General features: G+C 37.9%; 1 protein-coding gene across 8 annotated transcripts in view; it reads right to left on the bottom strand.

Moving 5' to 3' along the window:
- Positions 1-27,600, bottom strand: part of LOC101740457 (afadin) — an 88,462-nt gene that overhangs the window by 21,426 nt on the left and 39,436 nt on the right. For 7 of the 8 annotated variants that reach the window (XM_012690661.4, XM_021348220.3, XM_021348219.3 and 4 more), the window contains 12 exons: positions 20,367-20,545; positions 17,027-17,194; positions 8,198-8,325; positions 7,501-7,884; positions 7,187-7,348; positions 6,580-6,688; positions 5,504-5,649; positions 4,583-4,796; positions 3,887-4,025; positions 2,406-2,593; positions 774-1,055; positions 9-149 (listed from right to left, as the gene is read on the bottom strand). In XM_012690661.4, the coding sequence (XP_012546115.2) occupies positions 9-149; positions 774-1,055; positions 2,406-2,593; positions 3,887-4,025; positions 4,583-4,796; positions 5,504-5,649; positions 6,580-6,688; positions 7,187-7,348; positions 7,501-7,884; positions 8,198-8,325; positions 17,027-17,194; positions 20,367-20,545 (2,240 nt within the window). The remainder of the gene's footprint in view (positions 1-8; positions 150-773; positions 1,056-2,405; positions 2,594-3,886; positions 4,026-4,582; positions 4,797-5,503; positions 5,650-6,579; positions 6,689-7,186; positions 7,349-7,500; positions 7,885-8,197; positions 8,326-17,026; positions 17,195-20,366; positions 20,546-27,600) is intronic. The other variant, XM_038019019.2, reaches the window with a different exon arrangement.

Here is a 27,600-nt window from a genome sequence, read left to right as displayed (position 1 = left end):
TGTTTTACCTTTTCCTGTGTGATACCAACGAGCGACTGTCCATCAACGGATAGCAGTTGGTCGCCGGCCGCCAGTCGCCCGTCTGCAGCCGCCGCGCCGCCCGGCACTACGGACTTTATATAGATACCCAATTTGCTTTGGCCTGCACCCTGAAAATATTACAAGATCTTTAAATACTTCGCAATCGTTGTATTTTAACTTATATATAAAGTCTACAAAAGGTTTCCCAAGTAAAAAGAAAAGAGCAACACTTCGGCTAATTATAAAGAATCTAATATTTAATGAGAATTTAGAATATTGTCTATAGGTGAAGTGAAAGCAAAGAAGCTTTGAGGCAACGATTCGATAATTAAAAATTTGACGAGAATTGGGAGTAAAATATAAATATGTGTCAGATTTTTGTCAATAGATATGAAAGATATAAAGTACGAGAAAGAGCGAACTATTTCGATGCTACGTTAATAAAGCAAGAGAAAAAGAGACGTATACATAACGATATAAGCAGAGTTTCCTCGTAGAGAATAGCAAAGACATCAAACAAGACAAACCTGAGACAATCTGAATATACAATAATTTGGCTAACCCATCTTTGATACCGGAAGGTAAACATCATTTAAACCGTTTTAATGAGATGTGTGGTTTTTTTTTCTCTCGTCCATAAAGACTACCATTAGAGCCATAAAGTTTTATCAAACTTGTTATTGGTATTGTTATTTATATTAGACTGTATATTATGATTTTAATGTTTAGAGTTGAAAATGCGAAAAAAGTACCTTTGCGGCGACTATACTGAGTCCCATGCCGTTAGCGTTCTTATGTAGTTGCAGGATATGTCGGTCGGGGACGGGCGGGGGTCGCGGGGACGCTCGGCCCATGTACACGGTCCACGCGCCGACCGCGTGCGGCTGGTGGGCGAGCCGACACAGCCCCGCCCGCTGCAGGGGGGCCACGAACTCCGCCAGCCCGGGGGGCACGCCGCGGACCACCTCCGCGCTGAACCCATCCCCGGGGATCAGCAGTCCGGCCCCCAGCCAACCGCCCTCCTCGACTCGTATCTGCAAAATCCGACATGTATTAAATCACCATAACTATTTCTGCCGTGCAGCAGTAATGCGTTACGGTTTGGGGGGGGGGGGGGAGGAGGAGGAGGAGGAGGAGGAGGCAGCCGTTGTGACTATATTGAGACCTTAGAAATGCTATCTCAAGGTGGGTGGCGACATTTACGTGGTAGATGTTTGAACTGAATTATTAATTTAACAAATCTCGTAATATTTTAAGGGTACGTGGAAAATCAAATCCCTATTAGGGCCCTAAGTCACCAAGAGGCCATGGCGACGTCGCCCGCTATGTAGGCAATCACTATTAAGCTACCTTTGGTTGCCAAATGGAGTGGCCAATGGCGAACATCTGTCAGTTCAGATCTCCCGCGTATTGAGGATGGACGCTTCGTGCTTAGAAGAAATCGCACTTATTTATTATGTGCGTCGCCGAAAACTTAATAAGAAGAAACCTAAGAAACTATGGATCCATTCTTTTATATCAGATTGGAGCTGAAATGGTGTATGAAGATTTAAGAAAATATCCTTCTAAGTTTTTTTAACTACGCGAGAATGTCAGTATCATCTTTTGATGAATTATTGAGTTCATGTAGAAATGAACTGACAAAACATCTTCTCATCTCGTCTTTTTCTTTGAATAAATTTACTATTTCGCTCCAACATTTTATTTTTAAATTACGATCGGAATAACCTTGTATTGAGGAACCCTATAAACATAGTCGATTTTGAATTTCTATGATAAATCATTCTTTTAGTTAACTGCCATACATTGTAATATGAATTGTTTGACGTTTGATTTTGAAGACCTTTAAGTCATGTCTTATTATATTCATATATTCTTATTTTTAGGAAAAATGATAATATTGAGTGAAATGAAATGAAGATGGTTAATTTGAGACTGGGATGAAATTAAATGAAATGAGATGAGATGATATGGTATGAAATATAATCTCATTAAAATAGTGGTCATTTACTGAGACTTTTTCAGTGGACTTTTTGGAGGATCCCGAGAAGTTACGTTCAACGGCTTTGTTTCATTTTCCCACATTTGTGCACTTTCACAGAGATACTAAACAGTTAATAAACCACCGTTATTACACATTTAAACCTGAAGAAACACAAAATAGACAAAATAAAACAAATCACACAACTTCACTACTCGCGTTCCCGCCAAAAAGTCCTCCTACAAGACAGTAACTCTAAAAGTATAGTACATTTAAAATAATATTTGTTTCTGGTAATAGCATTCATAGATTATACACTCTATATTTGAGAATAACATGCCCAAATCAGCAAAACCGGATAATTCTCAGCAATATTTTAATCTAAATTGGGAATGTGAGTAACCTCTCGTCCGTCGGCCCGGCACAGCTCGTCGGCGAGCGCCCGCGCGTGCTGCACGGCCGCCTCCACGACCTCGGGCGCGGCGATGGGCGCGAGCAGCGCTCGGACTTGCGCGGAGTTCAGCTTGAAGCACGCCGACAGCGCCGCCCGCACTTCCTCTGCGGTGCGATACTCGCCCTGTATCAGCCGGGCTGCCAAACGAAACCTCTGGTTATTGCACCCACCCTCTAGTTTGACATCGAAATAAAGTACGCGTTGTTTCCTTAATGGGAATGACTTTTAATACAAAGCTTTCGTCTCAAATTTTTTAAATTATAATATATGCCGGGTTAATTAAATAATGGTAATTGGGTAATAAGTAGACTGACGTGTGTCATGTTTATTAAAAATAAAATATTCAGTAAATAACAATTCTTACCGTACACGTTTTGAGACTAAATAATAAATCGGTTAATAAAGTATCGTGATATAAGGGTTTAACATGTTGAGTGTCTTGTAGGTCACCGGTGCCCTACGTGGCGCACTTTCTGTTACTATAGCACCGGACTGGAAAACACGATTCCGAAGATACTAAGAATTAATCTATTTCTAAGAGATCTAAGACTAAAACATAAAACGTACATTAAAAACAAAAGAAGGCAAAGATAATGCCTAACAGAAATCAATATAATTATTTCAGTGCGCCACGTAGGACATCGGTGACCTACACGGCGATCAAGGGGTTAAAGAAGAGATAAGGTTAGAGATTTCACGCAAAGTTAATTATGGTATAGGATTAATAAGTAGTTTATGTATATTTTACACAAGCCCTGTGTAGCGTGGAGGTGAGTATTGTATTTTTTTTCTACCTATGCTGCTTTTTTTTTATTGCTTAGATGGGTGGACGAGCTCACAGCCCACCTAGTGTTAAGTGGTTACTGGAGCCCATAGACATCCACAACGTAAATGCGCCACCCACCTTGAGATATAAGTTCTAAGGTCTCAGTATAGTTACAACGGCTACCCCACCCTTCAAACCCAAACGCATTACTGCTTCACGGCAGAAATAGGCAGGGCGGTGGTACCCACCCCCGCGGACTCACAAGAGGTCCTACCACCAGTAATTACGCAAATTATAATTTTGCGGGTTTCATTTTTATTACACGATGTTATTCCTTCACCGTGGAAGTCAATCGTGAACATTTGTTGAGTACGTATTTCATTAGAAATAATTGGTACCCGCCTGAGATTCGAACATCGGTGCATCGCTCAACACGAATGCACCGGACGTCTTACCCGTTAGGCCACGACGACTTGATAGCCTTGAGAGGCTATTTCAGCTTCTCCCTAACGCGCAGGTGAGCTCACGGGGCTCAAATCGGAGTGTTACTAATACTGGCCTTAGCAAGAGCAGTGCTTCGCAGAATCTACCATCGAAACCGAAACGCGACCCACTGAGAAGATTCGGAGAGAAGCTCAATGGGCTAAGAGTATTGTATACAGACCGGCCTGGTGCGTTCGCGCCAGATGGCAGTCGGCTGCTAGCTCGAGTCCCTGCCGCTCGGCCCATGCCGCCACTAGCGCCAACCGCCCCGACAGCGCGCGCCCGTAGGCCGCGCTCACACAGCCCGGCTCGCTCACCACCTGGGCCGATAAATACAACTATTATATCTTATTTACAATTCTTGATATTTCTAATTATTTTTTTATTGCTTAGATGGGTGGACGAGCTCACAGCCCACCTGGTGTTAAGTGGTTACTAGAGCCCATAAATATCTTTTGGGACATTTTTATCTTATTAGGAAAGGCAAGGGGATCTAAGCCCATACAGCCTTGTCTCTTCTATATAATTTCTGAAATAAATTTTCAATAAGGCCGAAGCCAGGTCTTGTGTAGCCCATAGACATCTACGACGTAAATGCGCCACCCATCTTGAGATATAAGTTCTAAGGTCTCAGTATAGTTAGAATGGCTGCCCCACCCTACAAACCGAAACACATTACTGCTTCACGGCAGAAATAGGCGGTGCCGGACTAGTGGTGGTACCTACCAGCGGACTCACAAGAGGTCCTACCACCAGTAAATTACAAACTCGCAATTTTAATACAAAAACTAGTCAACCTAAAAATGTTTTTATGTCAACAAAAAAAATGTAATGCAATTACAGGGGAAAGGTAAAATAAATACAACATCACATTTACCTTGTTGAAACAAACGGCGTTGATGTAGTGGAAGAGATGCGAGAAGAGCTGTATGGTGAGCGCCGCGTTGACCCTGCACCGGCGCAGCAGCACCATGGCGGCGGCGAGCGCCTGCAGCGCGGGCTCGGTGGCGGCCGTCGCCTCCGCGCTGTTGCCGCTCGTCAGAGCCGCCAGGGCGCGACCCAGACTCTCCTCGAAGCACGCCACCAGATTACTGCACGTGAATAACAACAATCTATATATTGATACGTGACGCAAAAACTTTGTTACGAAAATTGCGCGGACGGAGCAATATGTAATTAATTTCCTTCACTTATAGAGAATATAAAGGAGTGCAGAATACTAATATTTTAAAGAAATATGCATAAAAAATACTTTAAATCAATAAAAAAACATTACACACTCTAGGTACCATGTGTTTGAAACGCAAACGCATATAATATACTCTTTAGTTTATTGTTAAGTTTTTTTTCTTTTATTGCTTACATGGGTGGACGAGCTCACAGCCCACCTGGTGTAAAGTGGTTATTGGAGCCCATAGACATCTACAACGCAAATGCGCCACTCACCTTGAGATATAAGCTCTAAGGTCTCAGTATAATTACAATGGCTACCACCCCACCCTTCAAACCGAATTGCATTACTGCTTCACGGCAGGAATAGGTGGGGTGGTGGTACCTACCCGTGCGGACTCACAAGAGATTCTGCTACCAGTAAGTTTACATACATATTTCAAGAATACCCTTTTTACATAATAGTAACCAGCTCACCTTATATTTCGTTCCGTATCATTAGAGTTAACCGGTCAAACAACCGTTATAAGGTCTTCATGCATCTTCATCCACAGGCTTTTAGGGTTACATTTGAAGAGATCAGCATTGGGTGGATACAGGTTGAAAAAGAGAGGTCAAACGAACTAACCTGAACGCGTTTTGTACAGTCATGGCTAGTAACTCTTGAGCTTGCGTTGAGAACGAGGAGATATGTCTGTCGTATTTGAGGAAGTGCAGCAGTTCACTGGCGTTGGCCATCCAGAACGCTTGAGCTGCAGAGTCACTAGCGCGTTCCTGGAAAGGGAAAAATACATTTACGATTTTTTTTTTATTGCCCTTGCAGGCAAACGAGCATACGGCCTACCTGATGGAGAGCGGTTACCGTCGCCCATTAACTTTAGGAATACCAGGGGAGACCCAAACATTTGGCTACCTTTGAAATTGTATTAAATTGTAAACAGGTTACGATTTAATTTGACTCATTTGGTGGTGCTGCTATTAGTACCCCTTATTGCTGAGGGTCATAAATTCGATTCCCATATCGAACAATCATTCGTGTAAGGAACAGGTTAATTTGCTTTTTGTCCGAGTGTTTATTAACCACATAATATATATTTAGGATCGTTTTTAAGTCTCTAGTTTTCATAGTACAGTAGTACAGGGAGTCCCAGTATGGCGTCTAGTGCCTCTGTGACTTGATCCCGATTATTATTATTATTAATATACATGTAGATATACCCATTTTACATTTATTTTTATTTATATAACATAAATTCTTTTCATGTCCGACTAACAAATACATGAAAATATATGTATGTAGGTTTATATTGAAGTCGAAAAAATATCTTAGGTTACAATAATACCATTGTCTGATGGAATAATTTGTATGGTTTGATTGTTATCGATATTGAGTATTGAATTTTCAAAATTAAATTCTACTCCAATATTAAATTTGTTAAACATAATTATATAAATATACGCTTAAATAGCAAACCGAATTAAGAATTAATTTCATGTTTATTTTTTCTATCGAAACTGGAGAGAGTATTAGAGCAAAGTTATAAAATTATTGTATTGTCATCAGTACTTGATGCGTGTGAATATTTTCAAATTAATCAGATACCATGAAAACCATGAAAATGGATGTTCAAATATTCAGTTACATACCTAATAAAGGCGTGTTTGCTTCTTCTGAATATGATTATGTAGGTAATATTATGTTACCTGTACAGTAGCGTGTATGAGTGTGGCGACGTGGTGGAGGAAGGCGGTCAGCTTGTGGGCCCTCTCGGTCGGCGTCAGCTCGGGCCGGTAATGAGTTGAAGCACGATATCTGGCAGAGCACATAGACATAAACTAAAGGTACACACTAAAAGTTTTAACAATAGAATATTTTTGTATTTTTGTTTTTATGAGTAGTGTAGTAAAGCACGTCAGATCGTGACAAAGAAAACTCAAGATTTTTTTTTATCATTTGTGGTCAAATCAGGATATAAAAATTAAAATAAGCTTTTTGCTTTTACAGTCAAATTACGTGTTAACTTTTTGTTTTTATTATTCCCGATTATAAGTTACTAATCAAGAACTAGCACTATCAGTATTCTGATCAGTATTAGGTGTGAAACGAAACGAAAGCGTTATAAAATGAATTTGTTATAGAAAAATAGAGGATAGTTAGCAAAATATATGAGTGTCGACAGATAACACATTCGTCGTCCGTGAGTACGGAAACTGTACAGCAATTGAAATATTGCTAACACGAACCCCAGTAAGAGCCGTGCTTCGCAGAATCTACCACCGGATAGATATTCGTGTAGTGTGGTGTTCGTACCTGGCGCAGAGATAGAGCGTGTAGACGGGCGCGAGTTTGAACGCCGGGGCATGAGGATCGAGCCTGGTGATGACCGCGGCGAGGAACTGTTGTTGTCCCGCCTCCGGGAACTCCAGCACGGCCGGCAGGATCGCTTCTTGGCCGATTCGACCAGCACCCATCCTGCACATCGCGCTAACATTATACTACAAAATCTCAATAACTGCGAATATTTCTTGGCATTTCATTAAAAAGATCAATTCAAAATAGACTAAAAAAAATAATTAAAGCTGTGTATTTAGGTGAGATGTTATTTGATGTGAACGTAGTTTTACCTGTTCTCGTGTCCTGAACCTCCGCTTTTAGCGCTACAGATGCTTTTCGTTTCAACGTTTCCGTCTAAATCGAACGTGGTTTCGTAGTTATCTTTGTATTGCGAGTTCCCGGTGCGGTTCGCGTTTGTGCTCTGATCGTGATCGTTGTAAATCGATCCGGTGTGTTCGTCCTTCGAGTCGGTGAGGTGCTGCGACATCATCAGCGACTCGTTGTCGAGTTTGAGCGTGTTGTTGTTGTTGTACGGCGTGATCTCGTTCGAGTCTCTGTAGTAGTGGTCGTTCGAGACCGGGCTGACGGTGCGGTGGTACTCGTCGTTGGCGTTGTTGTCGAGCGCGTCCGGTTGCTGGGACATCGCGCCGCCCGGCTCCGGTGACGCGGGCGACCTAATGTAGGGGGAAACGTACACAAGCGGATGTCGTGAGCCAGTGACAGAGAAACATGCAAAAGAAAACGGTAAAATGAACAACATAAAACGGTGATTAGAGAAGCGACCGGCTCCAGTGTGGACATGGTTATGTTCGACAAAACATAGAGATCTAGTAATAAAACATTGCAGGTGTGGGTAGGTAGGTACGTACAAATGAGACTTCAGAAGGTGAACGAGTCTCTGAAACTAACTAAGTTCAACAAAGGGTATTATAATAACTAATCACAACACGTAAGAAACAAGCTGTATTGGGATGCGCGGAGTCTTACCTGTCGTATATGGATCCGGAGCCGTAGTTTGACTGCGACTGAGCCAAGTTCCTGTTGATCAGGTTCTCCTGGGCGGGGTCCACGAAACGGAAAGTCGATACGCGCCCGAATTTCAGCAGACATCCGTGCTGCGACATACATTAAAAAAACGTAATAAAAATGAACACCGCAAAATTATAATTTGCGTAATTACCGGTGGTAGGACCTCTTGTGAGTCCGCGCGGGTGGGTACCACCACCCTGCCTATTTCTGCCGTGAAGCAGTAATGCGTTTCGGTTTGAAGGGTGGGGCAGCCGTTGTAACTATACCTGAGATCTTAGAACTTATACCACAAGGTGGGTGGCGCATTTGCGTTGTGGATGTCTATGGGCTCCAGTAACCACTTAACACCAGGTGGGCTGTGAGATCGTCCACCCATCTAAGCAATAAAAAAAAAAAGTCACGAACACAGCAATTAGGAAACAATCGACGATCTCTGTCACACGATAACATGGTTAATTATTCAGTTGTTGAAACGTATTTATTTCGGTTTTTTTTTTAGGTAACTATTAGAGGCGCACGCTACTACGCTTTGTAATTAGTGACTTTAGCTAAATTTATAAAACACACCAATTTGTTGAAATTGCTTTCGCGTCACTCATGGAACTTTGGTAATGTAGTAGTAGTGCTCACCATGAAAAAATATTGTTTAAATTGGCAACAACAACTGTAACCATGATTCAAGTGAATAGGACCTCGAATCGGAACGCGATCAAGAAACAACAAACAAGGCAATTACATATATTTTACTGGTGGTAGGACCTTTTGTGAGTCCGCGCGGGTAATGCGTTTCGGTTTGAAGGGTGGGGCAGCCGTTGTAACTAACTATACTGAGATCTTAGAACTTATATCTCAAGGTGGGTGGCGCATTTACGTTGTAGATGTCCATGGGCTCGAGTAACCACTTAACACCAGGTGGGCTGTGAGCTCGTCCACCCATCTAAGCAATAAAAAAAATCCAATTTATTTTCAGTTACATAATATGTACATCCTAAAAAAACGTAACGCAGAGCATAGCATTACAACAGAACGTTTAAGCATCTGTTCTGATCTCCCACGTATTTTAGCTGAATACGCACTTTAGACTGCCAATTAAACATCAGCGATCGACATGATCAAAATTACAGTCCACCGGCATGTCGTAAATTCTGAAAATAACGTCCGATACAATTACTCTGAGTCAGAGTTCTAACGACATTTCATTGGGGAAAGGAAACGTTGTTCCTGTGATTTCGTAACAACATTAAAGTCTGCGATTACTTTCAAATTAGAACGCCATAAAAATACGTGGGTACGTTACTTTTTTGAAAGCGTTATATCGGAAGGTGCAAAGGCTTTTTACAGAAGAGCCATTTAATGTTAAAAATTTGGAAGAAAATATCAAAATAACTTCTTTGGCTATTTGAATGGAGGAAACTTAATTGAAGTCGTAGTAAAGTAAAACATCGAACTGTTGATGGTAATCTATACATACAAATAAAATTGGAGTGTCTGTTTGTAATATTGAAATAGCCTCTTTTTAGTACGTGCTTATAAATATATATACGGTACATACACCAAAATAACATTTTTTACAATTTTTATCTGTCTGTCTGTCTATCTGTGTGTTTGTTCCGGCTAATCGCTGGAACGGCTGGACCGATTTTGACGGGACTTTCACTGACAGGTAGCTGATGATATAAGGAGTAACTTAGGCTACTTTTTTTAGACTAGCTTCGCCCCGCGGCTTCAGCCGCGGTACGACAATAAGAGCGGGTAACATCCCCGCGATGTTCAGCTCAGCTATCAATAATAAAATTTTATGTTTCCGAAGCGAAGCGAGGGCGGGTCGCTAGTACCAAATAAGACGAACCTTTAATTACAAAGATAAATATCGCGTATTAAGTGAAATGTCGCTTAAATCGAATAGCCTTTCAGCCCTCGATATAACAGCTGTACAAACTTAAAGTAGGTAACCCACAAACCGGTAACCTGTTTAGAAATTTGGCGATTTCACACATTCAAATACGTAAATATATTATGTATAATTCTGACGTTAAGTTATTCGTCGTGTTGTAGATTGCAGTGACGACCGTATTCCGTCAAGCGGAAAATGTTTTTCATCGTTGAATTGATAAGAAACAGGCCCACATAGACGGTATTTTAACGAGTATGTATAATGAAAGTTAATGTATTTTACTGGGTCAGCATTAACGTTTACAGACTTTTCTAGATAGGATAAAATTTTGTTGTAAAGTAATAACTAGTTTTGTTTTTTTATTTCCAAACGTAGTGATTCTGAAATAAGCCTTTTCAGATTCAATTCAGATAATAAATTACAAATTAGTGATATTAATTTACGCAAAGCTTTTCTCATTTAGAATTTGCACCAATATAGCAAATAACACCTTTCGTTATTTCAATATTTGCTTTAAGCAAATATTGCTAACAGTAGCACAAAAATAAAATTTACAATTTTCTATAGTGCTTTTTAAAATTCAAATTATGTTTAACAATTCTACGATGTTTCATTTTTAATTTTAGCACTAGCGGCCCGCTCCTGCTCCGCTCGGGTCTTGAACAAACATTTTAGCGATATTTGACGTTGTTTTATTTTTTTAAATAAAAGAACACTTATTGCGGCATAACTATAATAGTTAGACATATACTGTCGCGACACTTTTTGTAAATAATAATGTGTTCTACAAAGTCGTAGTACATTATTTTATTCTATCATCAATAGTTTTCGCAGGACACGCGATGTAAATAATATTTTAGGTAATTTTTTTACACCTTGGGTTACATTATTGGAGTTTTAGTAGGGATTCCTAATTTTTTTCAAAAAAGATTATAGCCTATGTCACTTGGGAATAGTGTAGCGTCCAAACAGTGAAAGAATTTTTCAAATCGGCTCAGTAGTTTCGGAGCCTATTTAATACAAACAAACAAACAAATCTTTCCTCTTTATAATATTAGTATAGATAAACCGGGTCGTAAACGACCTCACGGGCCATCTGGTGTTAAGGAATTACCGGATTTCATAGACATAACAAAGTGAATTGCCACCATCCACCTTGAAACAAGTTGTAATTCTCAATTATAACGACCGCCCCACTCCTTAAACCGGAATGTAGTACTGCTTTGCGGCAGAAATACCCGCGCAGATCACATGACGCCCTACCTACCACCAGAATCAAAGATTCATACTTTTTAATATATGTATGCAACAAATGTGTTACTGAGTTGTAATCTTACATATTCAAGCCCATAAACCTCGACTTCTCCCCTGCGTCTTCTTTTATGCTACCATTTTCTTGTCTTTTTTTTTATTTCGTAGATGCGTGGACAAGCTGACAGCCCACGGTAGGTGGTTACTGGAGCCCATAGACATCTACAACGTAAATGCGCCACCCACCTTGATATAAGTTCTAAGGTCTCAGTATAGTTACAACGGCTGCCCCACCCTTCAAACCGAAATGCACTACTGCTTCAGGGCAGAAACAGGCAGGGTGGTGGTACCTACCAGTGCGGACTCACAAGAGGTCCTGTGAGCGCGCATATATTTTAGCTGCTTTTATAGGTGTAATAACTCAAGTCGCCTGGTCATTTTTACCGGAATATATAGACCTCAAAATTGAACATTATTTTTAATTTAATAGTATTGTCATAACAGTTATCTCTTTAAACAGAAACATGACTGGTTCGCAGCACAAGTACCTACGTACATACGTCGGGTTAGACAGACTCATGCGAGCTAACAAAATCAGCCAATATGTAAGAACGCAAATTAAAAGACTGTTGCTTTTATTTTATAACACAATGATGTTGCTTTGTTTGTTTTTCATGAACACATACTGGTCTCGTAATTAATAAGAGTAAAATTGGTACTGATCCAAGGATAGAATCACGACCTAAGCGCATGACTATGAATACATCGTCCGTCTTAAATAACAAGCCACGGACGTTTCGATCCAGCCCGTTACCGCGTACCGCACCGGTCGCGGTCGTTCTGTAGCTGGTGATTCGAAACCACACAAGCCACAAAATTCAATTGCTGAAAACACAGTTTCACACAGATGTTCAAAACTAGGCGCCCTGTATGCTTAATAACAATACGTATTTACCACTACTATAAAAGGAGAGGTAAATAAACCTTTTTAGTGCTCGTTAATATTTTAATTCAGCCGTTAAAACTCTAGTGCTTTTATAGTTCGAGACGAGATGTTTCGCAAGAGTTAAATGGATCGTTGCGGGCATCAAACGCAAAGCGCTTACGTACAGGAATTTAGTTTAGTTTTTTTTTACATGGGTGAACGAGTGTGCAGCCCATTTGCTGTTAAGTGGTTTATGGAACCCACACATGCGAACAACGCATTTGCCGCCATCCAATTTGAGACATAATCTTAGCAACAGAAATAGGCACGGTGGTGGTACACGCACGATTTCATGCGGGTTTCCCTACTACCAGTGGACCATTACTATTCTGCTCTTCAATGTATTATTGTAACATCAAAAAGACATACAGTTCAAGCCTCGTTGAAAGCATCAGAAAGAATTACCCAATTTCGGGACTTTCGAACAGGCTCGGGGACGGAAACAAATAGGCTTTCACATTGGTTAAAAAGGTAACAAGCCAATTTTCTCAAAGTAAACGTGTTCCGAATATTTGCGAAGCGTTCAACGTTTTTGGTTTTTTTTTCTAACTTATTCATTTTAAAGTGCTTATGGTGTGACAGCATCAAACATTAATCACCGCTCAGCTTTGAAATTAGATATTACTATCGCTCACGGTTGGCAGTAACAACGTTAATGGTACAGATCTAAAATGCACGTGTGCGAAGAGTTGGACAACTGACAAATATTAATATTCTATTGTGAAAGGAATTTTTTTTTTGTAAAATTGATTACCATAGAACGTACCTACCAAACATACTTAAATAAAAAGAATGTTAAATAAGGTCAAATACCAAGAATACCTCACCAACGGAAGCATTAAGTTTAAATTGTTAGCTTTTTCATACTTCGTATTCAACTTGTTTATGTACATGCATAACGTGTATTATATTCGTAAGTACGAAACATATATATGTACATACATATATAAGCTTACATAATGTTTCGCCCAAGACGAGACTTCGTTGTTTATCACGGCTTTACATTAAGCTTTATTATTAACCTACTTATATGAGGGCTGACGAACCAGTAGCACGCATAGATCGCATCACAACATCGGTGGTACAAAACAGGATAATATGATTTGAGAATTAGTTTTGGTAATAGTTTCTTTGTTATTTATTTTGTTTACCCTTTACTCTTGTTCTATAATTTGTTAAGCTTTATACACATAGATTATAGTGGCGATCTTAATGCCTAAGGCATTGTCTGTCGGTCTACTATGGATGATGGTGTGAGTACTGTGTTTTTTTTTCCTTCTTATGCTTAGCCTTGAGAGGCTCTGACAGCGTAACCGGGCGAGTAGGTGAGCTCACGGGGCTTAAACCGGGAATGTTGCTAGCACTGGCCCTAGCAAGAGCCGTGTTTCGCAGAATCTACCACTGGATCGGAAACGCGATCCACTGAGAAAATCCGGCGAGAAACTCAGTGGGTTGTATCCTAAAGGTTAGTTTACTCGTCGAGCCCTTTGTCGCAAGCGACGGCGAGGACGGTGACCGGTGCCTGAGGTACCTAAAAGCACCATTAATAGATCGGGAGGATCCGTAATGACGGGTTTAGGACGACGTCGACTGTTTACCATTCGGTCCACAGGGATCGGGTCCACAGATTCGGTAGAATCTGGCGCCAAGTTCCGTTCAAAAATCCCGTTGTAAACGGAGCGCCAGACTACCGACTGTGTTTACTGTGAGCAGAACAGTTTTTTGAGGTTGCGAAATTTTATTTTATTCTACGGTACTTCTGGTTCCTAAATTGTATATTATATCAATCACTCACAACTTTATTTTACTGATATTAACTAGTTATATATGTAATTTCCGGCGGCCACGACAAAAGGGTTTTCATGTCGTGCCGCCTTCTCAAAGTGGCGCAAGTACTGTGTAGCAGTGGATGCATGACAATATATTAATTTTAATTAAATTAAATCAGAAAAATAAAATATTTTACTGTGGTACTGCAAAAACGAAGATCTTAGAACTCATATCTCAAGGTGGATGACGGCATTTACGTTGTAGATGTCTATGGGCTACGGTAACCCCTTAACACCAGGTGGACCGTGAGCTCGTCCACCTCTTTTAGTAATAATAAAAAATCCTAATTATAGGACAAGATAAAAATCCTAATAATAAGGTTTGGAGGACGGGGTAGCCGTTGTACTGTTAAAAATGAGACCTTACAGTTCATGTCTCAAGGTGGATGGCGGCATTTACGTTGTAGATGTCTATGGGTTCCGGTAATTATTTAACATCAGGTGGGCCGTGAGCTCGTCCTCCCAACCAAGCAATAAATAAATAAAAACAATTTCCAGAACATACCGAGTGACGTAGATGAGATTTCGACATCTCTGTATAGAGTGAAGTATCGAGAGAGCATATATATAATATGTAGCTTGCGAGGTTGACGTACTAGGAGAAAATTCAATAGGGAACAGAAACGTGATCGTAATCGTTCTTGTAATGATTAAAGATATTCATTCGACAATCAATATTTTTAAGGCCGAATATTTTTTAAGTATCGCGTTCATATTATTTGGCATTAATCAGTTTCATTTAATACAAAAACTTATAGTGGCAGTACACGGGTATATACCGCCATCCTACATCTATCTATCGCGATGCAGTAATCCGATTATAAAGTAGGAGTGGGCGATATAAATCGTATCTAGATTCAATATCTATAATATCGCAGCAATATCGTTGAATCCGATATCGCCCCGCACGAAATCTATATATCGATATCGGCCGATACACGATATTGCTCGATGTGATGCGCATCGGCATATCGTACCGTTTCGTGAATCGGAAATCTATATAACGATATCAGCCGATACACGATATTACTCGATGTGATGCGCATCGGCATATCGTACCGATTCGTGAATATCAGCAATATTCGTTTGGTTCGTATCGAATCGGCCAGAGTGAGTGAGCGCACGATAGGGATATCATGTGATGAATGAAACAGAAACAGGCATTATCCATATAATTGTAAACCTTATATTATTTAAGTCCATATCCATAAGTCTGTAGATTATTCTTAGCGTATCAGCAGGATACAATTTAGGAAAGAAGTTTCAATTTTCGACCCTAACTTGAATGCAGTATAGCCTATTTGCATCGTTGAATTTAATTTCACGCGCTTTGACCTTGAACTACAATTTTTGGACAAGTGTTTATAAATACTTAAAAGTTTTTTGTGTTTGATTTTTAAAGTACACATTTTTCTATTTTTAGTTGAATCCAAATAATTGAGTTTATTTCTTGTGTTTGTATTAAACTTTTGAAATCTACACTCTTTTGGTATATTTTGTAATTTTAAATTAAGATACAAAATACTAAAAACTGAAAATAATGTAGCCAGTCCTAAGCCTGATAAAAGCATGAAGGAAAGTTTTTTTGATATTTTTATTTTCATGTTCTTTTTATTACTTTAAAATCATATTATAAATTGATATCAGAAAACCAACCGTATAACGTTGACTTAAATCTATATCTACTACGATATTATATCAGCGTATCGTTTCAAATCTCAAATATCATGAATCGAGAAAATCTACTAGCATCCATCAATATATAGATTCAGAAAATATATAGATACAATATCCGATATTGATCCTCGATATATAGATACGATTCGATACGCGGCAAAACCGATATTACCCACTCCTATTATAAAGTGTCTAGAGGCTCCAGCGAGCATTTAACAATCAGCGAACAGTTCATTCGTCTGTCCATCACCATAAACAAAAAAAAAACAATCCACGCAGTCCACTGCTTTGGGTTTCTTTCACAGGACTTTTCGAATAGAAAACCTCTATCTAGTATCTATAAAGTAATGCTCGTGTTCAATAGTGAACGTTGTGCGGAGAAACAGAAATCATTGTCTAGAAATTTAAAGTATAGATATTTGAAAGTTCTATTCCTGTTTGATTTATTAAACCTTTCAAATTGAGTACGAAAGAGATCACAATTCGTACTAGAATACCCTATAAAAGAGTTAAAATATACTTTTGATATTCCTACTTCATTGGCACACTTCAAGAATAATAATAAAAAAATAACCCTTTATTTTATTTTACTAAAATTAGTGGTTGAATATCTGAATGTAGTTGGAAAAATTGATTTTAGAACGTTATTAAGTTTAATACGAATTATTTAAAAATAAAAGATGTGTGGTGTCGTGGGACACCGGACAGGAACTTAGTTCCTTATCATAAAAATATTAATTTTAAGTTCTATTCGAGGTATAAAGAAAATAAAACTGGAGGTTTCGCAAGAACCCACGGTCATTCGGTAACGTGCGATCTTATTGTGGTACACTTCATTCACGGTTGTTTGCATAAGAGTTAGTGTATTGCGCAAATGAACGCTCGGAGATCGTGGTCAATTAATGATTAAAAAATATGTTATTTTTTGTACGTTATTACAAAGTTAAGTCGTACACTGTGCGCATTACTAATAAAAATCTTACGTTACGGATGTTTTTTCCCGGTTAGGGTACCCCTCCGCATCGTCCCATAAGGAACTTCGTTCCAAAAAACCTTAAAAACCATATTATTCCGGTATCCAGGTATGACGCATGGGAGTTTGTGTGCAGCAAACGAAACCCGCTTTTAAATTTAATTAAAGCCTAATTTACCTGTAATCGCTGTGTGTGCATGATCCTTTGTCCGTTGACGAAGACTTGCGCGTCCGCGTGTAGCGGAGTCACGGTGTATCCGCCACCGTCAGCGGGAGCGACCACGCAATGCCGGGATTGTATCGACGGTCCGTACAGCTGCAGGGCGGTGCCATTTCCCGAACCAACCTACGATAAAAAATTTACAATTAGTATTTGCTCAGTTCGTAATTATTACCGGTGATAGGAACTCTTGTGAGTCCGCGCGGGTAGGCACCACCACCCCGCCTATTTCTGCCGTAAAGCAAGAATGCGTTTCGGTTTGAAGGGCGGAGAGCCGTTGTAACTATACTGAGACCTTAGAACTTATATCTCAAGGTGGGTGGCGCATTTACGTCGTAGATGTCTATGGGCTCCAGTAACCACTTAACACCAGGTGGGCTGTGAGCTCGTCCACCAATCTAAGCAATAAAAAAAAAATTCAAAACTAATATCGCTCGTGAACTTCATTTAGGGAAACAATTTTGAAAATATATGTACATAATAATAAGTTACTCTATCAGCCTTAGAACGGTAATGTCAGCAGGGTTTTATTAACATATCTGTTGTATGTACAGGTTTTATTTGAATGGTTATCGACGCCAAAAAGAGGGTAAGAGAAAAACAGAGGACACTAGCTTTTTCTGGAATTCAACACTTTGGTTTTCCCTTATAAAGATTTTTAAGGAAATAAACCTTTGTATTGATTAATTTTCACTGAAACAAACTGAAAAGACCATGACAAAATTTTCATGATTACACATAGGTTTTCCATTTATTTATCTGCTTAATTAACAAACACGAGTTAAACTAATTTATTTTAATGGACCGTTGCACACTGAACGTTTATTCTTTTAGTTTAGAATTTATTGTTATTATTTAATGTATATCATTGGCGAGATATTAAATGATGATACATGAGAGTTGCAGCATTACTCTATTACTGCTAGTACTCTAGTGCCGTGAGCGTCTCTCTATCAAAGTGCTCTATTTATGTTCGGAGCACTCGAGTAGTTAAGACTTTTAGCATCAAATTCAATCAAATAGAGAATATGTAATGTTTATAATGCAATTAATTAAAGTAGTTAAATAAAGTAGTTTTTCTAGGATCTTTTAATTTATTGAATATATGGGTGGACGAGCTCGCCTGGTGTTAAGTGGTTACTGGATCCCATAGGCAACTAAAACGTAAATGCCGTTACCCACCTTGAGACTAGAGTTCTAAGTCTCAGTTTTACAGTACAAGTGCTAACACATCCTTCCAACCGAAACGTATTACTGCTTCACGGCAGAAATAGGCAGTGTGTTGGTACTTTCCCATGCGGGCTCACAAGACACCCTGGCAATAATTTCTGAAGGATTTTTTTTACATAATCTCAAAATCAACACCGTTTTTATTTTGATGTTTGTACAGACCCAGTAATTCGAAATGAACTAATTCGATGAATTAGTGTCGTAGGTACGCTTATAATTACGTTTTTGTTCTTACGCGATTACTCGGATCTACGAGTAATATGCTTAAGTTCCCCGCTGATTACTGAGAGAGCGCGTTTGTGGAAAAGCTTTATACATTAATAATGCGAAAGACTTGTAGGAATGTTACGTGTTACATTAACATAAGTAATTTAATTTGTTGCCGCGCGTACTGTGGAGCCAGCTTACTAATGCAGCTGATGTCCGAATGTAATTATAACGTGGTGTGTGTAATATAATACAAATTTGTATATTATAAAACATATAATACAAATGAGTGTAATTGACGTAACTATACTGAGACCTCAGAACTCATATCTCAAGGTGGATGGCGGCATTTATGTTGTAGATGTCTATGGGCTCCGATAACAACTTAACATCAGGTGGGCCGTGAGCTCGTCCACCCATCTAAGCAATAAAAAAAAACGTATTAATACAATGTGTATGAAGATTTATTTACTTAAATTTTGTCTAGTGCTACGAAAAAAAAGAACAATAAAATTTTCCAAAAAGGTGATATGTATTCATATTAGAAATTATGATCAATATCTGTATATTTGATTACAAAAAAATTTCGCCAGCTCACACTAAAAATTATTTTAGATGGGCAGAAATACTCATTGTATGTGGTCAACAGAGTTATAAATACCATTAATACTTCCATCCACCCCGAAACATGAAGTCGAGAACTCAATTGTTGTACAAAAGCATATTTTTTCCTACCTATTCTAGTCACCTTGGGGTTATTCTAGATTCACCGAACTAGTAGGTGAGCTCACGGAGCTCAAACCTGACGACGTTGCTAACACGAATCCTAGGAAGAGCCGTGCTTCGCAGAATCTACCACAGGATCGGAAACACGACCCACTGAGAAGATCCGACGAGAAACTCAGTGGGCTAAAGTACAACAGCTCCTAGCTATCCCACCTTTCAAACTCAAATACGTGATGGCATCGTTCCAGAAATAGGCAGTATGGAAATGGTATACAAGTAGATATGACAAAAACTACCTTACTACTTTAAGTATATATTTGTCATTAAAAGAAGGAGTGGTATCAACATCACATTTACTATATCCCACAGCTAACAAAGCTGCCGTTGTAGTTAGATTACATACCTTTGACCTAACGCTAACATCTTCTTAGTAATACCAACTCCAGACAAGCGTGAATTTTCGTTATTAACATTACTTATGAAAACGCTGTAGTACTTTATCGACCGCATCTGGCATTAAAATGTAACATACAAAGGACGAAAAACCTATGGACCGTAAGATAATGCTAGACTTTATTAAATTTTACAAATCAATTTGAATGATGTTTATTTTGATTTTATAATATACTAAATTAAACATTTCTGAGGAGTAAGAATTAAATTTTTGTACAAAATTTGGTACATGACGGAATTCAATGAGGATATTACATTTAAAAAACAGTATTTTGCTTTGATGTCGTATTGATTTAACGATTTCGGACCTATGTAGCTGATGTGCTTGTTATGTTATTATCCAAATATCAAATTTTAAAATGATACAATTATACATTCTTAGCTAAGTGTAATTTTTTCATAGGAGCAACGTTATGGCCTAGTTTAAAAATAAGATTACTAAACAAACCATCATCAGAGGCTTGACCACTTCAATGACCGGCTACTTAGGTATGTGATGATGATGAAATGACTAATGATTACCTACCTTAAGTTATAACATGTTTGTCATTTCTATTGTCAACACTATTTTTAATTTTACAATTTAATATTTTAGCGTTTGTACTTTATAGACAGTTAAGTCTGGACTATAAAAACGTGATAAATAATCATATTGAGATGGCGCGTAGTGAACGACATTTACCTCGACGACATCGGTAATCCGGATTCTGCGTCCATTCTCTAGAGGCGTGGCGTCGGGCGCGACCTCCAGAAGTAAAGGTTCGTTGCCTGGACGCCCGTTGGTGCCTGTGCCGACCTTCTTCTTCCGTCGCCGTGGCTGTGAGTCCGCCGGACGCCGCCGCACGTGGAACATGATAGAGCCTACCAAAAACACACACACACACATTAGTTTAACAATAAATATGACTCTTACAACGATTTATAAATTTACTAGCTGTACCCGTCCGCTTCGCTGGGCATTTAAAATTAACATTATTATTTCTCGCCCTCACAAAGATTCTCATCATTAACGCCCCCGCAACTGGTGTAGGGAGTCCAACACTCATAGATATATTAGCCTATCCATTAAGTAAATGTATTTTCTACATGGATACCAAGTTTCAAGTCAATCGGATACAAGATTCAGTAGTTATATATATATATATTTTTTTTTTTTTTAAATTGCCCTTGTAGGCAGACGAGCATACGGCCCACCTGATGGTGAGTGGTTACCGTCGCCCATGGACTTCAGCAATGCCAGGGGCAGAGCCAAGCCGCTGCCTACCGCTATAACGGAACATCCGTAAAAACCAATGTAAATTTATATATTAGTATAGACTCATAATCGATTTCCAAATTAATATTATTTTTTACCATAACACGACTTCGACACTGCATACCGGAAAAGAAAACCAGAAAAACATCTCCATAATGCTGGAAATATTGTGGAAAATAGAGCATTGTGTGCGCATTATTACACGGAAAAACAGCTTCCTATCGTGTATCCCTATTTGTTTGAAGTTGTAATCGAATCTTTCTTGGTACATTTTCGTCCTGTTTAGCAAATAAAACAAAGTTTACATTTCAACTCCATTAGTGTAGGCTTACTCAAAACAACACAATTGCTAAAAGGATAATTAGAGATATTTTGTGTAGTAGATTTTGTGAATAGACCTTTAAATTGTGCAAAGGAAAATAAAATGAAGAGCGCACTGACATTGGCAATAAGGCCGATAAAGGAAGTAAACACAGTTCGAGCATCTCTTCGAGTACATTTAGTGGTGTATGTAGGTAAGTGCACTCGAAGAGACGAGCGGGATAGGCGCGAGGCAAGCCGCACGAGGGAGAGTGTCGAGCCCACCTTAGCCCGCCTCTAGTGTCAACATCATTAGTGTCGACATTGTCGTACCGCTCTACCGACTTTACGAGAACAGCTACGGGCTACGCAAAAACGCTACATCTTATTTGTTTATTCAGAAAAACAGATACAGGTGTGGAACGCGCGTATTTTGCTTCCGTCTACGTAGTTCTCGTAGTTACATGTCCTACCGGATTAAATTTCTAAAATGATACACATACGACCATGTTAACTTTTATACCAATTAAAATTATCGATATAATAGTGATGAACAACAATTAATACGTCCTCATCGATATTTTTTATTACAATATCAATAAAAAAACAATAAATCTTTCATAATTATTACATACTTTTTAAAACAATCCGGTTTACAATGCGGTGACGTTCAGATTGTTATAAAAACAATTTTATTTCTGTTATCAGAAAAAGAAACTAAAACATTCAGGACAGTCATAGAAATGAATCTACTCAACAACATGCGGCCAAGCTTATTTATTTCAAAATAAGAGTGTTAAAGAACCGTACGTAGTCCGCAGTGATCCGCAATTTGCGGCTGCGGTATACGGATCAGTGAAAACAATGTTAAATAAACAGTAGTACGTACTAGATTGACTTTGTCAACAGCTCTGACCTTATTCCAATGAATAGCTGTTATTATATCTCAAGAGATCTGATATAATTTATGTGATCTTTATGACTTATTTGTTTGGCTTAAAATATCCTACTTAATATTTATAAAAAATTTGAATGGACGATTGTAACTAATATTCACGCAAAAGCTCATGGATTTATGCAAAAATATTTTTTATCGTGGTAAATGAGATGACCTGGGCAACGCCGGGTATATCATTATATACGTATACAGTATAACGATGCATTTGGGAAACTGATGGGGCTGTTTCGATTCTGTAGCGCATCGGGCATGTTTGCGGAGGTGCGTATCGACTTTTCTGTCCTACCTATTCTAGTAACCTCGCGGAGTTATTCTAAATTCACCGAACTAGTAGGTGGGCTCGTGGCCCTCAAACCGGCGTTGTTGGTAACACGAACCCTAGCAAGAGCCGTGCTTCGCAGAATCAACCACCGAAACGGATACGCGACCCACAGAGAAGATCAACTGCATCTGTGGGTTAATTTACTCGCCGAGCCCTTCGTCGCAAACGACGGGTTCGACAAGAACGGTGACCGGAAACGCATATCGACGTTTTCTATGGCATAATAATAAAGCGATGCGCGTCCTTGCTCTGCAGGGTAGGCGCTAGCTCCAACAGCATCCTGGCTATGATATTCTCGAGATTAGATGGACCTTTTCTCAATCATTACAGAAAGGTCCACAAAATGTGCTCGTAATGGTAAACTATTGTAATTGTATGTATGTATGTTGTATGTCTTTTCTTTTGTTTAGTTTCTATGTCCTTACTAACATATTTTTAAGAAATCGCTGTTACTAACATTAATATAGATTAATATTTTATCTGAAATAAATGAATTTAATAATAATAATAATATCTGCTATAATAAATACGGCAAATTCACAAGCTCGTGATTTTACGTCCCAACGGATCTACAGATCGACTGGTAGTTTATAGACCAGAGAGCGACAGAAGCATCTCTATAACAATGGCAGTTGGCTGGTTTGTGACTTATGAATTCACTTAGCATGTTTAAAGAATATTAAACCCCTTACAAACATCAAATAACAGAATCAACTGTCTTGATTAACTTGATGGCAAAATAGAAAGCAAATTAATAACCCAGCGGTTCAGAGCAAACTGCTGTCCCTTTAAAATATTAAAGCTAGATAGATATATCCATCAAAAAATATATGAAAGACGCATTTACTAAATTGTTAACAATAATGATATTTCTTTATTAAAGAAAGTATTAAAATAAATTGCTTAAAGCGATGCGGCTCGGTGTTCTAACGTTCGACTCAATAAACAAAAACGGAGGTAATTTATTGGCCTAAAGGTTTATATTTGTCCAATAAACTTAAGCAATTTGTTCCTTACCTAATATTTGAGGTAAATAAATACTTTACTTTTATATCTTAAGTAAGAATAGCTATATTATAAGAACATATTTTTTAAGTCACTAAAATCGAAAGACACATTATAATGCACATTACCAATAGAATGGAAAATCAATAATGTCGACTGGTGTTCACAGTTCAGACATAAAATATATTAACGTCGTTTTCGTCGTATCAGCTGCCATAAATCTATAATACTTATCTATATCTAGATATAAATATCTGTATTATATATAAGCTGTTTTGGGAAGTTCGTATTTCGTATTCACATTCAGGAGACGTACGAAAATAAACAATTTTCTTTTTAATAATTTTCATCTAGGTACGTCACTAATTACTAGCAATTAAGGGCGCACCGCCTATTCGAATTAGTTTCAGCTTCATTCTATCGCATAGTAGTCCATTTCGTGATGAGAGAGAAGATTGAATCAGATCGTAAAATATAAAAAAACAGCGTTATTAATTGAGATGGCCTATCCGGCAAGTAAGCAGTCTTTACATGGCGACAGCGGTCTATAGCAGGACGAATGTCACATTATCCATTTATGCTAATAAACAACACGCATAAAATTGGTATTCGTTTTTATATTTGTAAAAGTGTTTTTATATATTCGAAGTGAGCCTTTTCGCATTCTGAAACGTCATACATAAATAATAGGAGCGTGCGGTGGCTTAAGTCCTCGCGGGAATCATTTAATGAAGGTCAATAACGTTAAAACTATATCGCAACTATAATTAATATAGTAGAATATGAGTTTAGAAATAAATATGTCAACCTAATTCTGTTTGTAATATTAATTAAAAAATGAAATAAAAATAATAAACAATTAATTTAGCTTTATTAAGTTTCATAAAGAATATATTCAAAGATTAAAACCACTTTCACTTTAAAAGCCTACAATTTAATGGTGTATTAAGTAAAAATTTATTGGTCGTTCTGCAGAAGTTAACTGTATAAATTAACACTTTTATACTCATTAAGTGTTTTATTTAGTAAGTGTTAAGTAATTAATAGAATTCGTACTAATAAAAGGCCTAAGCAAACATTTTGTTTTCACAACATACGATTACCAATATCAATCAACTAGTTTTTGCCCGCGACTTCGTCCGCGTGGAACATAAAAAACATTATAGTGAGTCAACCTTAATTTTTTTTTTTTGATATTTTAAAGGGCAACAATTCACTCATACATTACTTTAGCGAAACTTTAACCGTTTCCGCAGTTGCGTGCACTCGTTGCGATGGAAGCTCTTAAAAGGAAAAAAACCCGATTTTGAAACATTCTTTATTGGTGCTCCGCCTGCATTGGTCTTAGCGTGATGTTATACAACCTATAGCCTTCCTCGATAAATGGGCTATCTAACACTGAAAGAATTTTTCAAATCGGACCAGCAGTTCCTGAGATTAGTGCGTTCAAACAAACAAACTCATCAGCTTTATAATATTAGTATAGATAAATTACAAACATTATGTGTTAACCTCAAGCACATGTAAGCCCTCGTAAGACTTAGGTACAGAATAACTATTTCGGTAAGTATAACATAGTTGCCAATCAAGAACCTTTATTCAAAAATTTGAGAAACACTTGACGCTTATACTACGATACTACTGAGCCACCAGAGAATTTAAGCGTAACATAAAACAAGCTAAAAGTAATTTTATTTTTACTACTTTGAAAATCTATGCCAGCTTTCAAAAGTATAAAATATTATTATGAAATATGATTTTAGTGTCGAAAGTGGCAATTTTATCTATACTTCTATACTAATCTATACTAATATTATAAAGAGGAAAAATTTGTTTGTTTGTTTGTATTGAATAGGCTCTGAAACTACTGAACCTATTTGAAAAATTCTTTCACTGTTTGGAAGCTACACTATTCGCGAGTGACATAGGCTATAATCTTTTTTGAAAAAATTAGGGATCCTTACTAAAACTCAAATAATATAACCCAAGGTGTAAAAAAATTACCTAAAATATTCTTTACATCGCGTGTCCTGCGAAAACGATTGATGATATTATAGAATAAAATAATGGACGACTTTGTAGAACACATTATTATTTACAAAAAGTGTCGCGACAGCTATGTCTAACTATTATAGTTAAGCCGCAATAAGTGTTCTTTTCTTTCAAAAAATAAAACAACGTCAAATATCGTTGAATTTTTTGTTAAAGACCCGAGCGGAGTCTGTGCGGGCGGTTAGTTTTTCATAAATTAAATAAATCAGTATTTTTTTCTTTACGTAGGTACTTACTATGTGAAGTCAGTTCACAAGACACAGGCGTCTCATACGAGTCTAATAAAAAAAATTTATAAGCACTTTTATCATTAACTATGTAGTAAAATTTAGCAAGCACAGTATTGGCATCTACTGTAAGATTTTTCAGTTGGTTTATTTCAAAATTATTTTATACAAAACTTTCAATGAAGTTTGAAGAAGAGAATGAGCTCATGGTATATTTGGCGCAGGATGGTTACCAGACCCCATAAACATCACAAAGTGAATGCCGCCACCCATTTTGAGACATGAGGTCGAAATTTAAAATGCAACTTAGTCGTGTGTGCTTCGAATACGCTTACAATATTGTACACAAACATAAGAGGATAAGTAAGTTCGCTGAATATATTATACACAGTAGCCCAAACGCCAAGTTTAATCTTCTAAAGCATTGTTTCGTCGTCTGATTGAGCTTAGAATAACACTTTGAGGCTCCAAAGTTTGAACTATGTATGTACTTGACTGTAGATATAAGAAGTTCTTGTCAACTAAACATACGAATCTGCTCTTTACCTGAGTTTTGAGCCGGGTTCCTATTTGGGGTGCTTTCACAAAACAAATAACAGCTTAACTATTCTTGTACATTTATAGTGCTTTCTCGTATTCAGCACGTAAGAGTAAAAAGTATTTGAGATTAGAACATTAGCTGCCTTTATGTATTTCGTTTGCTTTGAATATATTTTTCTCCACTAAATAACACACAGTAAATAAAAAATCAAACATGTTACTTTGATTTTTCTCATCGATTCCTTCCTTACCGAGCAATACTTCCTTATTATTGTCCCTGAGACGTGAGCTAAACGATTTATTCAACAGCATATTTCGCGGGCTGAAACTTCTCCCGGTTTATAGCGTTCCATGGTGCGTTTGTTAGTTTTTTAACGTACGATAGTTCAAAATGGCGGTCTAATTGATACTGAAGTGACACAACGCTGGCACGTCATGACGGACGACTGTAGGACGGGTCATGACGAATGCAATACAGGTTAAGGATAAGTTATCATTTTAATATCAATTATTGTTGGGCTGTGAAATTTTTATGACCGACGTATTACGTATTTGAGTCGAACGCAGTGACTATATGCCAATTGGAATAAGGTTTTGTTTCAAATGTTAGTATTTCTATTAAAGATCCTTTTTAAGTTAAACGTTCCACATTCAATATTCTGAAGGTAGGATCTTTCTGTATGTTGGCACTGGACGAACAAACGTACGAACACCAGATATCGTTATGAATGATAATGACTTCAAACGAGAATCAAACGTCCGGACCGCGGGATACAATATTCAAGATCATTAATGAGTAAACCAAATAGGTATAACCAAGGAACATTGATATTTCAGCAGAAATGATTTCGAAGTCCCATAGAACTATAGGAAATATAAATTCTTCTTAATACTTAATCAATTATTCCCTAATTCTTATTACTTAACTGTACCAATTATGGATGACTTGTCTTATTTAAACCTAAAATTTATTACAGAATCAATACGATAAAACATACACAATGTCTATACGTAGCATAAATAATCGATAAGCTAAGCAGAATCCACTCTGTTGGGATTAACTGGATTCTGTCTAATTTATGCAAGCATTCATCCGACGGGTAACTCAAGGCTTAGAGAAATCGTCGAATAAATTAAAAGTTCAATCATATACCTGTACAATAATAACAGTCTTCATGGGAAAAAATCCTGATTGGGGATAGTCGCTAGATAGCAATGTAACCAAAACCTAAAGCACTTGTAGTAAGGTGTCGAATG

This window comes from Bombyx mori, chromosome 22, assembly GCF_030269925.1.
Source record: "Bombyx mori chromosome 22, ASM3026992v2".
NCBI classification, from domain to species: domain Eukaryota; kingdom Metazoa; phylum Arthropoda; class Insecta; order Lepidoptera; family Bombycidae; genus Bombyx; species Bombyx mori.
Note: the sequence above shows the minus strand (reverse complement) of the source record. Positions and strands in the feature narration are given on the sequence as shown.